Source organism: Chlorocebus sabaeus, chromosome 3, assembly GCF_047675955.1.
Source record: "Chlorocebus sabaeus isolate Y175 chromosome 3, mChlSab1.0.hap1, whole genome shotgun sequence".
Classification (NCBI taxonomy): domain Eukaryota; kingdom Metazoa; phylum Chordata; class Mammalia; order Primates; family Cercopithecidae; genus Chlorocebus; species Chlorocebus sabaeus.
In genome coordinates, this window is record NC_132906.1 from 19,740,711 (window position 1) to 19,755,272 (window position 14,562).

At 43.6% G+C, this 14,562-nt stretch overlaps 2 protein-coding genes across 7 annotated transcripts in view; one reads left to right on the plus strand and one right to left on the minus strand.

Annotated features, from left to right (window-relative positions):
* The window catches only part of MTRF1 (mitochondrial translation release factor 1), an 88,247-nt gene extending 77,923 nt beyond the window's left edge, over positions 1 to 10,324 (minus strand). For 2 of the 3 annotated variants that reach the window (XM_073013688.1, XM_037986764.2), the window contains exons 1-2: positions 10,216 to 10,324; positions 3,989 to 4,140 (exon numbers count right to left, since the gene is read on the minus strand). In XM_073013688.1, the coding sequence (XP_072869789.1) occupies positions 3,989 to 4,010 (22 nt within the window). In that variant the 5' untranslated portion in view covers positions 4,011 to 4,140; positions 10,216 to 10,324. Of the gene's footprint in view, positions 1 to 3,988; positions 4,490 to 10,215 lie in introns of those variants that run through there. The other variant, XM_073013683.1, reaches the window with a different exon arrangement.
* A 91-nt stretch (positions 10,325 to 10,415) lies between these two features.
* Positions 10,416 to 14,562, plus strand: part of NAA16 (N-alpha-acetyltransferase 16, NatA auxiliary subunit) — a 65,836-nt gene continuing 61,689 nt past the window's right edge. For 2 of the 4 annotated variants that reach the window (XR_012091995.1, XR_005236507.2), the window contains exon 1: positions 10,417 to 10,713. Coding sequence is in view for 2 of the 4 variants with exons in the window: in XM_073013663.1 (XP_072869764.1) it covers positions 10,660 to 10,713 (54 nt within the window). In the remaining 2 variants the exon portion in view is untranslated. Of the gene's footprint in view, positions 10,714 to 14,562 lie in introns of all 4 variants that reach the window. The other 2 variants (XM_073013663.1, XM_007960229.3) reach the window with 2 other exon arrangements.

Sequence of the window (14,562 nt, forward strand, 5' to 3'; positions counted from 1 at the left end):
TGGCCTCAAGCAATCCTCCTGACTCAGCTTCCCAAAGTGTTGGGATTTTAAGCATGAGCCACTGCACCCAGGCTTACCAGTGGGTTTTAAAGGAAAAAAATAAAAAAGAGGCAATTCCTAAATTGTTTACCAAGATTTTACATTAAAATGACTTAAGTTATTGATTGGCTACACATTGTTTTTTGTATCACAAATTTCAGGAACATGAAGGTAATGGGCGAGGCAGCTAGTCAAGAACAAAATGCCTCTAAACAATTGACTGGGTGCAGGAGCCATGACTGAAGCTCTATACTCATGTCTCTCTGGGCCTGATACATTTTGCACACCTCACATAGATCGGATCGCTCTGAGCTATTTCTCTTTTTCTCAGGGATAATAGTATTTTTCTCATAGGGGTTTCATAAAGATTAAATAAGAAATAGCAAATTGCATATAGTGTCTAGTACAGAGTAAGTATTCAATAACAGTTATGATGAAATGATTGCAGTAATTGAGAAAAGAAAGGAGAAATAGGAGAGAGGAGTAAAATTCCTTAAGAAGGTAAAGATGTATGCCCTCCTAAGCGCAGGTAGTGGAATTAACTCTGCATTCACCAGGGAATAGGAAACTTTTCCCTTCACCCTTTAGGGTTCACTGAAAACTGACAAAAGGCAGATTCATAGGAGAAAAGGCATACACAATTTTATTTTCATGTGAATAGCATGGGGGAATCATAGAATGGTGACCCAACAATGCACTATTATACAGAAGCTTATGTACCTGTTTTCAGAGGGGAGAGATGTACTGACTTGGGAGGTAGGAGGCAGAGGATATAGAAAGGCGAAGGACAGGTCGGGCACGGTGGCTCACGCCTGTAATCCCAGCACTTTGGGAGGCCGAGGTGGGCGGATCACCTGAAGTCAGGAGTTTGAGACCAGCCTGGCCAACAGGGTGAAACCCTGACTCTACTCAAAATACAAAAATTAGCTGGGTATGGTGGTGGGCGTCTGTAATCCCACCTACTCAGGAGGCTGAGGCAAGAGAATCGCTTGAACCCAGGAGGTGGAGGTTGCAATGAACCGAGATCACACCACTGCACTCCAGCCTGGGCAACAGAGCGAGACTCCATCTCAAAAAAAGAACCAGAGCTGCACAGAAACAAAGTCTGTCTTATTATGTAGATAAAGTCCCTGGGAAATCTCTCGGTGCTGCTCTCAGAAGAACAGATGAAAAGTCTGTCTGGGTGTGGGGATGACCCCCAGTCTCTTCTCTTCTCCGGTGGTTGATCTTTCCTGGTTATTTGATGAGATTCCTAGGGAGGGAGTCTTAAGACAATTGTATTCAAACTTTCTTCTTCAGATAAGAAATTCCAGAAAGAGTCTTTCTTATTTATTTATTTTTATTTTTTTGAGACGGAGTCTCCCTCCGTTGCCTAGGCTGGAGTGCAGTAGCAGGATCTTGGCTCATTGCAATCTCCCTCTCCTGGGTTCAAGCGATTCTCCTGCCTCAGCCTCCCGAGTTCTGGGATTACAGGCACCCACCACCACCACGTCTGGCTAATTTTGGTATTTTTAGTAGAGACAGGGTTTCACCATATTGGCCAGGCTGGTCTCGAACTCCTGACCTCAGGTGAGCCGCCCACCTAGGCCTCCCAAAGTGTTGGGATTACAGGTGCGAGCCACCATGCCTGGCCAAGAGTCTTTCTTAGGGTGCTTCTGGAAACAGGATCAGAGAGACAGGAAAGTGGGAGAAAGGGCATAGTGAAAGACCTTTCTTCTCAGGCTTATTTTTGAGGATTTTCAAAAGCACTCAGCATGGCTATATTTGGGGAATCATTTATGTGCCCCAATACAGGGAAGAAAAGGGAGAAACACACTAGATATGGATTTTTTTTTTTTAATTTTTATTTTTTGAGATGGGGTCTTACTTTGTCACCCAGGCTGGAGTGCAGTGACACAATCATGGCTCACTGCAGCCTTGACTTCCTGGGCTCAAGTGATCCTCCCACCTCAGCCTCCCAAGTAGCTGAGACCACAGGTGTGCACCACCACATCTGGCTAAATTATTTTTATTTTTTTGTAGAGATGGGGCCTCCTTATATTGCCCATGCTGGTCTCAAACTCCTGGGCTCAAGTGTTCCTCCTGCTTTGGCCTCCAAAGTGTTGGGATTACAGGCATGAGCCACTGCACCTGGCCTAGATCTAGAATCTAAAGCACTTGGCAACTTGAGAATAAGAAAGAGCAGTCAAAGTTGATTTTAAAATTTTGAGGCAAGCTGGGTGTGGTTGCACCTGAGTAGTTGGAACCTATAATTCCAGCTATTCAAGACAGCACCTTGAGTAGGTGGAACCTGTAGTAATTCCAGCTGCTCAAGAGTCTGGAATATCTATATTCCAGATAAGAAATTCCAGAAAGAGCCTTTCTTATTTATTTATATTTTTTGATTTATTTATTTTTATTTTATATGTATATATATTTGATGCTAACTACAAGAGTGGTGTCAACAAAAACAGAGAAGTAGTTTTCTCCATTTTTTTGGACTACTTTGATGGGAAGATAATAAATTTTATTTCAACTGTTAAAGTAGGAAATGTTTATAAGACATCCAGACGGAGATATTAAACAATGAGAATGAAGGCCAGAAGAGATCAAAAAAGGACTTGAAACTGGAGACAGATTTGAAATCATCTACTTGGTGTTAATAATGACACTGTGGGAGCAAGAGAATTTATTAATTTTGTATTGCTAGTGTATTCTGTACATGCTGGTCTTGCACATAGTAGGTGTTCAATGAACATGTTTTCTTGTTGTCATTGAAAAAGAAAACAGAATTATCTAGATAATCTACATTTAGGAGAAGAACGAGGACTTGATTGAGGACCCAAAGGATGACTAAGAAGAGGTGCAGGAGAAAACCCAGAATTCTGCAGTGTCTTGGCGATGCAAGTGTCAGAGGCATTTGAACCAGAGCTACTCGATCTTGAGTGAGGGCTAAGAAAAGTGAGGCTGGGACTTGCTGGGCTGCATTCCCAGGAGGGTAGGTATTCCTAGCCGCTACATTAACGGAACAGATTAATAACATTTACTAAACAGACCCAGACTCAGGAATGTCCTGATATCTTGAAAACAAAAGCACTCCTAATTTTGCTTTAAAGATAAATAATATCGATTCTTGCAAAATACAGTAATTAAGAAAATTAATTTTTTATATCACAAACCCTTGTAGCAGAGCAAATCTCCCCATGTTATTTGTTGTTGTTGTTGTTGTTGTTGTTATCCTATATATAAATAAGCATTGTACCTAGGGGTGGGCGCGTTCCTCCTCTTACTTTCAGAAACGCTCTACTCTGTCTATAGAGTAGCTATTCTTTCACCACTTTACTTCCTTAATAAACTTGCTTTTGCTTTGCACTGTGGACTGGCCCCAAATTCTTTCTTCAGTGAGATCCAAGAACCCTCTCCTGGGGTCTGGATCAGGAGCCCTTTCTGGTAACATAAGGAAGAGAAATTCATGAAGGAGAGGGTGGTCTACAGTGTGAAATGCCAATGAGAGATTAAGGACCCTGCGGACTGAGAAACTTTTTGGAATTGGCAAATTCTTAAAAATATAAGCTCCATGAGGGCAGATGTTTGTTTAGAGGCAGGATCTTACTTATTGCCCAGATTGGAGGGCAGTGGCTATTCACAGGCACAATCACAGTGCACTGCAGCCTCAAATCCCTAGGCTCAAGTGATGCTCTTGTCTCAGCCTCACAAGTAGCTGGAACTACAGACACGTGCCTGGGCTTCCGCTGAGAGCAGATATTTTTGACTGTTAGCAGACTGCCTGTAACATTGTAGGTGCTCAACAATAAATACTGTGAACAAAAATTCTCTGAAAAGGAATTTAGAAGAAAGAGAGTATTCCAATGAACAGTTTGCAAATTGGGGAGACACAGCCTTTGGCACAAAAGGAAGGTACATTCCAGAGAACAAAGGGAGGGATTGTTTTTATACAGAAAGTACCTACCCAGGTTCCCATGCTCCTCCATTTATGCAAATGAAGGATGCAAACTTGCTTAGTTCTGATTAGTTGATGTTTGCTGAGTTTTGGTTGCTTGACACAGGTTACAGCTTATTGGTTGGTTCTGGAGTATAAACAGGAACTGGCAGCTATGAAAGCTGAAAAGTTAAGCAAAAGCCTGTAAGGAACTCAGAGTACATGTGTGATCTCTAATCAGCAAATGGCCAATTGGCTCTATTTTCAATTCAGGCCCAGTTAGACACTAAGGATTTATCTTGAAGGATTGGCTTTTTCAGGTTTCACAACGCAGAACAAATGAACTGATGATATTTCAGAAAACACTTTCAGAAAACTGTTGGGCACAGAAGCCAAATCTTAAGGAATAAATAGAGTTGCCACTTTCCTAAAAAATACCCTACTATTTCTCATCTGTTTTCCCCATGTAGTCAGAGTGATTTAATGCAGTTGTGTAATAATGGCTCACTGCAGCCTCGACCTCCCGGGCTCAAACTATTATCCCACCTCAGCCTCTTAAGTAGCTGGGACTACAGGCATATACCACTATGTCTGGCTAATTTTTAAATTTTTTTGTAGAGACAGGGTCTCACTATGTTGCCCAGGTTGTTTTTGAACTCCTGTGCTCAAGTGATCCTCCTGCCTTGGTTTCCCAAGGAGTTGGGATTATGGCTGTGAGCCACTGTGCCTGGCCAGAATGACTTTAAAAAAATTAAATCATCAGATCATGTAACTTGCCTTCTGAAAATGTTTCAGTGGATTCCCATTGAACTTAAGATTTTAAAAAAACAAAACAAATCCACATTGCCTGAGATCACGAACTCTGCACAACCTGGCCTATATTTTCAACTGCACTGCATACCACTTTACTTCTCCTGCACTACATTCCAGCCACGACCTTTAACCAGAGAAGAGAGACAAAGTCTCACCTCTCCCTTCTATTCCTTCGTCATACCAATCGTCTTCCTGTATTAGGACATTTGCATATGGTTCCCTTTGTTTAGAATATGCCATCCTATGACACGTGGTCCCCCACCAGGATCTCCCAGCCAAACTTCCTTCTCATCCTCAGGTTTCTGTTCAATTGTCATTATCACTTCCCCAAAGGGTTCTCATTCCTGTGTACTTGGTTTAAAGTTGTCCTTCCCTCAGCCCCCATTGCTCTCAAATGACCTTGCTTTGTTTCCCTCATAGGACGTGCTTTATGTCCCTCATAGGACTTCATACAGTTTGGAATTACCTTGTCTATTTGTTCATGCATTTATAACCTGTCTCCTCCCACTACGATATAAACTACGTAAAGAGAGAGAACATGCAAACTGGGAGGAGAGTAACTGATGAATAAAATTTGAGGAAAAGCAAAAAGGGATGAGATGAAGAACTCAAAGGGAGGAATGAGAGTACCTTTCTCAGAAAGAAGCGCCAAGAACATGGAAGAGAGCAGAAACATCGGGGAGTCTGAGGTGGAACACGCTGTGTAACCTGACAAGTTATTTTCCCATCAGCCTTTAATTACATAGTTAAATTGGCTGTGAGAATAGCAGCAAACTATTTGATTTTAGGTTGCCAGCTGGCTCTGGAAGACATGCATGTGTATGGGGTGGAGAAAATCCTTTTCCAGATTCTTTTTTCCTTGTCTTTACTAGGCTGAACAAGAAGAATCAGTGGCCATGTTATATATGTAAAATGGGCTTTGGGAACTGCAAAGGTCTTTACAGATGTGGTTACTGTTATTTTACTTTGTGCATGATTCTAAAGGAGGTATGCACCGACTGAAGCGCCAGGAAGGAGCATCTGGGTGGACGTCCATGATGGCTCCAAAGGGACTTCAGCATTTTTCCTGAGAGACAGTGAGTTCAGATTTACACAGTATTTGTTTTTTATCACAGGCTTTGAAATGACTACGCATTAAATTCACATAACCCTGCTGTGAAACACATTATAATAATGTTATTATAACCCCATTTTCTGTTGAAAGATAGGAATAAGATTTGTTCCAGACTAAACAGGAAGTCAGTAATAAGATTAAAGTTACTGGTTAATCTAGGCTTTCTGATTGTGCATACATTACATCTTTTAAACACATAAGGTTCAGGATGACAACTACCAGCAGCATGATTGGTGTTCCTTTCTATTCCCTCCCTCTCCCCTTACCCCCACAGTAGTGTAGACCACCAAGGTGATATGGTTTGGATTCGTGCCCCCCCACCTCAATCTCATGTTGAATTGTAACCCCCAGTGTTGGAGGAGGGGCCTGGTAGGAGGTGACTGGATCATGGGGACAGATTTTCCCCTTGCTGTTCTCATGATGATAAGTTCTTACAATCTGATTGTTTAAAAGTGTGTAGCACCGCTGGGCATGGTGACTCATGCCTGTAATCCCAGCACTTTGGGAGGCTGAGGCAGGTGGATCACGAGGTCAGGAGTTTGAGACCAGCCTGGCCAACATGGTGAAACCCCGTCTCTACTAAAAATACAAAACTTAGCTGGGCGTGGTGGTGCATGCCTGTAGTCTCAGCTACTCAGGAGGCTGAGGCAGGAGGATTGCTTGAACCCAGGAGGTGGAGGTTGCAGTGACTGAGATCATGCCACTGCACTACAGCCTGGGTGACAGAGTGAGGCTCCATCTCAAAAAAGAAAAAAAAAAGTGTGTAGCACCTCCTTCTTTACTCTCTTCCTCCTGCTCCAGCCATGTAGGGCGTGCCTGCTTCCCGTCTGCCTTCCACCATGATTGTAAGTTTCCTGAGGCCTCCTCAGCCATGCTTCCTGTATAGCCTGTAGAACTGTGAGTCAATTAAACTTATTTTCTTTATAAATTACCCAGTCTCAGGTAATTTTTTTATAGCAATGTGAGAACAGACTAATACAAAAGGCATGTGTGTATGATATGTGAAAGACAGATGAAGAAAATATTAAATATGAGTATTTATAACTATATATAACTATAGTTTATGACTAGTAGCAAACTAGTGCTGCTTTCTAGTATTTGGGATTGCAGATTTTCTTTGCGTGACTGTGCTTCCCTGGGAGATGCTGGCACAGAGCTGTGTGTCATGGGAAGGGGAAGTTGGCAGTGGGTAGGCGCTGCAGAGTGCTCATGAAGAACCTTCCTCGGCTGCTGATTTAGAGGTTGGGGAGAGCAATGGTGAATGAGGATGACAATTTAGCTGTTACCACAGAGAGTGAAGATAGTTAATGATTTGTAGTAAATAAGGCTGGAAGAGGCCCACAGGAAACTTTCATAAAAGACAAACATTCCTTGTCTTTAAAATATTTACAGTTGGTACTATGCTTTTCTTCCCTTCTCTTGTATATTTCTTTAAAAAATCTAATTTGTCATTTTGAAATAGGTCTAGAAAAGTCGATGTCCTATGAGGGTCAAGTGAGGGCTTGACTGAAGCACTGAAGGTTTGGCTCTTCCCATGAGTAACCCTTTACTTCCGATGATGTAGATAAATGACAATATAGATAAATTAGGAGCCAAAGGGTTTTCAGGAATTAGTAATGCTGTGGTAAGCAAACTGTGGGTAGAATTGTGGTAGTGTTTGTTGCCTATGAGGGTGCTGAGAGGAGGCACTTCTGTGTGCCTGCTCAGTTCTCTGGGTGGGGGACTGCCACTAGTTCAGGTACAACTCAGGCAAGCTCCCAAAGCAGCTATACTTGCCTACCTCCTAACAGCTTGGGCAGCTTGGGAGCTCTGCAGAGTACACATAGGCCCTTGGACCCCCACTTTTATTTATTTTTTTCTTTCAATTTTCTATTTTAGGCTCAAGGGGTACATGTGCAGGTTTGTTACAGGGGTAAATTGCATGCTGTGGGGGTTTGGTGTACAGATAGTCTTGTCACCCAGGTAATCAGCATAATACCCTATAGGCAGTTTTTTAATCTTCGCCCTCCTCCTACTCTCCACCCTCAAGTAGGTCTCAGTGTCTATTGTTCCCTTCTTTGTATCCATGGGTACTCAGTATTTATAATTTCACCTGTAAGTGAAAACGTGGTATTTGATTTTCTGTTCCTGCACTAATTCATTTTGGATAATGGCCTCCAGCTCTATCTGTGTTGCTGCAAAGGGCATGGTCTCACTCTTTTTTGTGGCTGTGTAGTATTCCATGGTGTATATGTACCACATTTTCTTTATCCAGTCCACCACTGATGGGCATCTAGGTTACTTCCATGTCTCTGTTATTGTGAATAGTGCTGTGATGAACATGAGTCTTTTTTTTTTTTTTTTTTTTTTGAGGCAGGAGTCTCTCTCTGTTGCCCAGGCTGGAGTGCAGTGGCATGATCTTGGCTCACTGCAACCTGACTCCCAGGCCCAGTTGATCCTACCACCTCAGCATCCCAAGTAGCTGGGACTACAGGCACTTGCCACCATGCCCAGCTAGTGGTGTGTGTGTGTGTGTGTGTGTGTGTGTGTGTGTGTGTGTGTGATGTTGCCCCGGCTGGTCTCCAACTCCTGAGCTCAGGGTGATCCACCTGCCTCAGCCTCCCTAAGTGCTGGGATTACAGATGAGTCACTGCGCCTGGCCATCTGTGCATGTGTCTTTATGGTAGAACGATTTATATTCCTTTGGGTATATACCCAGCAATGGAATTGCTGTGGACCCCCAATTTTAATGACAGTACTTTCCCTATTTTAAAAGACTCCTATGATCCTGTGTGAAATGCAGGAGATTGAAAGAAAAAAAAAGACTCCTATGATTCTTTCTTTCATCTCCAACCAACTTAAGCTAGAAAGAAGGAAAATCAAATAGGCAGGCATGGTGGCTCACGCCTGTAATCCCAGCACTTTGGAAGGCCGAGGTGGGCAGATCACCTGAGGTCGGGAGATTGAGACCAGCCTGACCAACATGGAGAAACCACGTCTCTACCAAAAATACACAATTAGCCGGGTGTGATGGTGCATGCCTGTAATCCCTGCTACTCGGGAGGCTGAGGCAGGAGAATCGCTTGAACCTGGGAGGCGGAGGTTGCAGCGAGCTGAGATGGAGTCATTGCATTCCAGCCTGGGCAACAAGAGGGAAACACTGTCTCGAAAGAAAAGAAAGAAAGAAGAAAGAAAAGAAAGAAAAGAAAGAAAAGAAAGAAAAGGAGAGAAAGAAAGAAAGAAAGAAAGAAAGAAAGAAAGAAAGAAAGAAAGAAAGAAAGAAATTAAAAAAGGGCAGCCCAGTTCTGATTACAGCCCACTAAATGCAGTTACTCATCAACTACTTTATAGTCTCAGAAATATGCACCCATTAAGATTCAGCACATGTATAAATAAGCTTATGTACCTAATGTTTACACACACTTTAATACTAACCCTACACTGTATGTATGGTTTATTCTTTGCCACCCTTGTATCTTTCCAGACTCACACATTACCATCAATATGCTGCCTTTTATTTGTTGTAGAAAGTACCCCAGAGTTGGAAGATCCTGGATTTGAAGCCTGTTTCTCCCATTATTATACGGCTTGTAGGAAGGGGAACTATCTGAAGAGAAAGGGTAGCTTTCTCTGGTCTCAGGTCTCAGAAGACCAGTGGCCTTATAAAACCGTAATTCCGGCCAGGCGTGGTGGCTCACGCCTGTAATCCCAGCACTTTGGCAGGTTGAGGCAGGCAGATCACGATGTCAAGAGATCAAGACCATTCTGGCCAACATAGTGAAACCTTGTCTCTAGTAAAAATACAAAATTAGCTGGGCGCGATGGTGCATGCCTGTAATCCCAGCCACTTGGGAAGCTGAGGCAGGAGAATCTTTGAACCCGGGAGGCAGAGGTTGCAGTGAGTCGAGATAGCGCCACTGCACTCCAGCCTGGGCTACAAGAGCGATACTCCATCTCAAAACCAACCAACCAAACAAACAAAAACAAAGATTGTAAATATTTGTTTGGTTTGCACTGAAAAGAGAAGGCTTCTCCTTAGAGTCTGAATCAAGGAGGAAAAGGAAGGAAAACAAGTTCATCTTACATCAAAAGTCTACTTTGTGTCGGACACTCAAATTCCTAAATGGGGAGAAATGCAAAAAACTGACTCTTCAGAGTCATAACTAACATTATTTTGGGCCACAAGCTTATCAGGAGTGCAATACAAGTCAGTGTCTTCTCTTTTCTACTTAAAGAAAATTCTCATTTTTATTTATTATTACTTTATTGCAAGGAGAAGCAGACAATAAGTAGGAGTCTTATGAGGGGCTCTGATACATAGGAGCAATGGCGAATGAGGGTGGTGACTCACCACGCCATGGGACTCCAACGTTTCGGTGACAGCTCGCCAGAGCCCCAGGGGGCGCCGAGATTGCGGCGAGGGTAGCCGCAGCCCAAGGCAAATCCACGCAGTTGGTCCCCGCCACGCCCCCGTAGTCACCCGCAGCCCCTCGCCGCAGGGCGCTTCGCGCATGCGCACGGGGTCGGGCTCGGGAGGCGGACCCTGGCTGCCATCTTGCAGCGCGCGGGAACCGCCGCCGCCGCTGGCCAAAAAGCGGAGCCCGGCGAAAGCGTGTCCTGCTCAGACAGCCTTCCTTCTCCACTGCCACCGTGCCGAACAGCCAGGCTGCCCAACTGCAACTGTAGGCCAATGAACTAATCCATCGCCCGCAGACCGACTCTCAGCAGCAGTTCGTCCCGGTGCCCACCCCCGCGAAACGGAGCGCCCGGGCACCTAGCCTCCCCGCCGGCCACGATGCCGAACGTGCTGCTGCCGCCCAAGGAGAGCAACCTCTTCAAACGCATCTTGGTGAGTGACCATAGGCCGCACTGCCGTCCCCCAGTCTCCGGGTCCTCGGGCCTTAAGGGCAAGCGGTCTGGTGGCGGCCGGCGCAGGCCGGGCTTGGCCTCCGCTGCCCACCGCTCTTTGTTTACCTCGGAGCTCGCGGGACCCCACTTTCCCGCTCCGACCGGCCCCGGGGGCAACCGCGCCGCTCCTCCGCGCGCTTCCTTTCCTCGGTCTGCAGCGGCTTGCCTCACCCCCGCCGCGCTCTTTCCAGAAACTTCACGCCGCCCTCCGCAGTGCCTGGGCACAGCCTCCTCGCCTGGTAGTGGCTGCCGTGCGCTCTGCCACGCCGGGCTCGCAGCAGTCCCTCAGGGATCCTCCCTGGTTGGTTTATTTTGCCAGTCTCCCCTCGGTGAGGTGTTTTGCGTTCTGCATTCTCTGTTTTGCGTTTAATTGGATTGCACGGCGCACCCGCATACCTGTTAAAGCGGGATCGATGCGATGGTGGAATTTTTCCTGGTTACGAGGAAATAAAACCGGCAACTCTAGGAAGCCAAGCTTGGCACCACCTCTCGTTGGGAAAAAAGTTTGCCTGTTTATAATGTACCTCTTTGGAAGTGAATAGTTGACTTGAAGTGCTTTACTGAGTTGTCACCAACTTCAACACAGCTCTTTCCTTTCTAGTCGCACAGGCCTTGCTTGAGTAATTAAAGCCGCGTGGACTGGCTGGTTTTGCATTTAAGGGGAGCGTTTTTATTTTATTGCGGAGCAGAACCCTGAATAATGGCCCCAGAGTGATGACCGCTGCGGAGCCGGGTGGGCAGTTTTCTGTGGGCTGTGTGCCAGCGTCCCTGGTGGCTTTCCAGGTTCTGTTCTTCCAAGAAGAGGCAGCATGCCTTTGCTTTCCTCAGTATCCTCTGGCTACCCTAGGTTTTAAACTAATATTATTAGTAGGTAACTGTCTTTTCTAGTTTATCTTTTCACCGGAAGAAAAGCTTTTATTTGCTAAACATGCATTTAGGTTTAAAGGCGAATTTATTGAAAGCTGGGTTGGCTATATGGCTGTTAGTTGTTGCTTAACTTTACTATAAGTAAAATACTGATTTTAGAGTAATATTAAGTATTAATAGCGGCAGATGATTCATAGTAGCTGTTCTGTTTCAAGCCGATAGAAACTTTACACTTAGTCTTCAGAATGTTAAGATACATAGTTAGGGATAAAAATTTTAAATATTATGTGGTGCTTAGTTTTGAACCAATAAGAGACAAGTGTGAGAACATTAAAAATATGAGTAATTAAAGCATGTGGCAGGCTGCTTCATTGGGCTTTGTAGTTTTTAATTTTACTTTTTCTCATGCCCTTCTATTTTACACAGCATGGAATTGGAGAAGTAACTTATTTATTTTTATTTTTAATTTTTTTTTGCCTCGGGAATCTGAAACATTAATGAGAATATCATTTATAAATCGCTAGTTGGATTTCAGGACATTTGGCATCATACTTTAAAGATGACAGCACTTCTTTTCTCTCTATATGAATTTTTTGTAGTTCAAATCATGGATCAGTGTCATAAGGAAAACGTTACATTACTTGTTATTCTCAAATACAAAAAAGGTAAAGTTTATCCCCAGATAAATTGGGAAATGGTAACCACTAAAAAAAAATCAATTATTTTGAGATGGAAGTCTCTTGTTGGCCAGGCTACTGTCGAACTCCTAGCTTCAAGTGATCATCCCACCTCAGCCTCCCAAATTGCTGAGATTACAGATGTGAGCTACTGTGCCCAGCCAAGCTAAACATTTTTAAATCTAAGTATGTAATGTTTCTGACAAGATTGCATGAATTTAGGAGGATTCTGCATAAGTGGGTGATTTTATCATTTCACAATTGCAATAAATGTGGGTAAAATTTGGCTACAACAAATTCCATAGCAAACGGAAGTCTCTATAATAAAATTATCTTTAAAGTTTAGTGGGTTAAAGTGCTTTGCTACCAACAGTAAAAGTTTTCTATTGAAAAAACTTAAACACATCCACACAGACTGACCAGCTGGTTTTTAACATGTTCCACGTGGCTTATATCTGTATGTCTTATTCCCCAGACTGGATATTGATTAGCATTGCAGTTCGTTGTATTTTGGAGCTATTCCATGCCCTGTTTTAGGAAGAGACAAACCTAAGGATGGTAAATGACCAAGGGGCTAAGGTTCTCTGTCTGAGTATTAGCAAAATTGAGACTAGAATCTATCGTTTCTATTTACTATATAATGGTTGCTGAGTGAATGTAGATTTGTCTTTTTTTTTGTTTTGCAAGAGCGTATCGCTCTGTCGCTCAGGCTGGAGTGCAGTGGCAAGATCTCAGCTCACTGCAACCTCTGCCTCCCAGATTCAAGCGATTCTCATGTCTCAGCCTCCTAAGTAGCTGAGATTACAGGTAGACTTGTCTTCTTTACCTGAGTGCTTGGACTCTGGGACCAGACTACCTGGTTAAGAGTTGTGACTCTGGCACTTAATAGTTATATAAACTCTGTAACTGTGCATCAGTTTCTCTATCTAAATGGGGATATCATGCATCTCATAGGCTTTCCTGGGATTTAAATAAAGAGTAAATAAGCTGTCATGGGGTGAAGGAAAAAAATAAGAACAGTGTCTGGACGTATAGTAAATGCTTCCAGTAGGTGTTAACTATTATTACTGTTATTGGCAGTATGATTATTATTTTCAGATCACTTGGTAAGTCAGAAAAACTAGTATTTCTCTTTGTCTTTCTCAGTAGTTCCTTCCACTTGTTTTTTTCTTGTATGTGTGAGACAGACTCTTGTAGTCAAACTCAGATTGTTATTTTTTATTTTAAAATATTTTTGGAATAGGTAGTATATTCACATCATTCAAAATTTAGGTTTCTCTCCTATCCTTATCCCAGAACCACCTAGTTCCCTTCCCCAGAGGCTGTCAAGAGGCCTCAATATAAACTTTTTTTCTGTGAAGACTTTCCTAATTCCTTCCACATCCAGCCCCTGCTGCAGGGCTTAATGACGGTCTCATCTATTGCTAGTGGCATTTTGCTTTGAACTTAGTAGGCTGTATTTATGGAGCAGTTTCTTATTTGTTTAGCCATGGCAGTGCAGCAGTACTTAAAATAGGCTGAGGCTGGCGCAGTGGCTCACGCCTGTAATCCCAGCACTTTGGGAGGCTGAGGTGAGAGCTAGGATCACTTGAGCCCAGGAACAAAAGAACAATGTAACAACATAGCGAGACTTCATCTCTACCAAGGAAAAAAAAAAAAAATTTAGCCAGGCGTGATGGCACATACCTGTAGTCCTTCCTACCCACTCAGGAGGCTGAGGTGAGAGGATCACTTGAGCTCGCAGTTTGAGGTTATGGTGATTGTGTCTCTGCACACCAGCCTGAGCAACAGAGCGAGACTGTCTCTAAAAAATAAAGATAGGTGAGATCATTGTTCTAAGGATCCATTATATGATGGTGGGGAAGACAGACACTAGATAATAGCAAAATAAGATTTCAGGAAATGATAGCACTGTGTGGAAAATAGAGTAATATGGTAGAGAGTATGTTGGGGAAGGAAGGAAGGATGGGAGTATTTGATAAAGTGGGCAAGTAGGGGACATGTGAGACTTAGATGATAATGAGGAACCATCCATGGGAAGATCTAGGAAAGCATTTCAGGTGTAAGGAACCACAAGTATAGGAGGCCTGAGGTGGGGATAAGCTTGGCATGTTGAGTAACGTAACACCCAGTGTGACTGAACAACTTAAGCCAGGGAAGAGTAGAAAGCAATGGGGTGTTGTCCGCATCAGTGACTGCCAGGGAGAGATGTTAATTGCGTACCCTGGCTGGTGGCATTCAGGAAT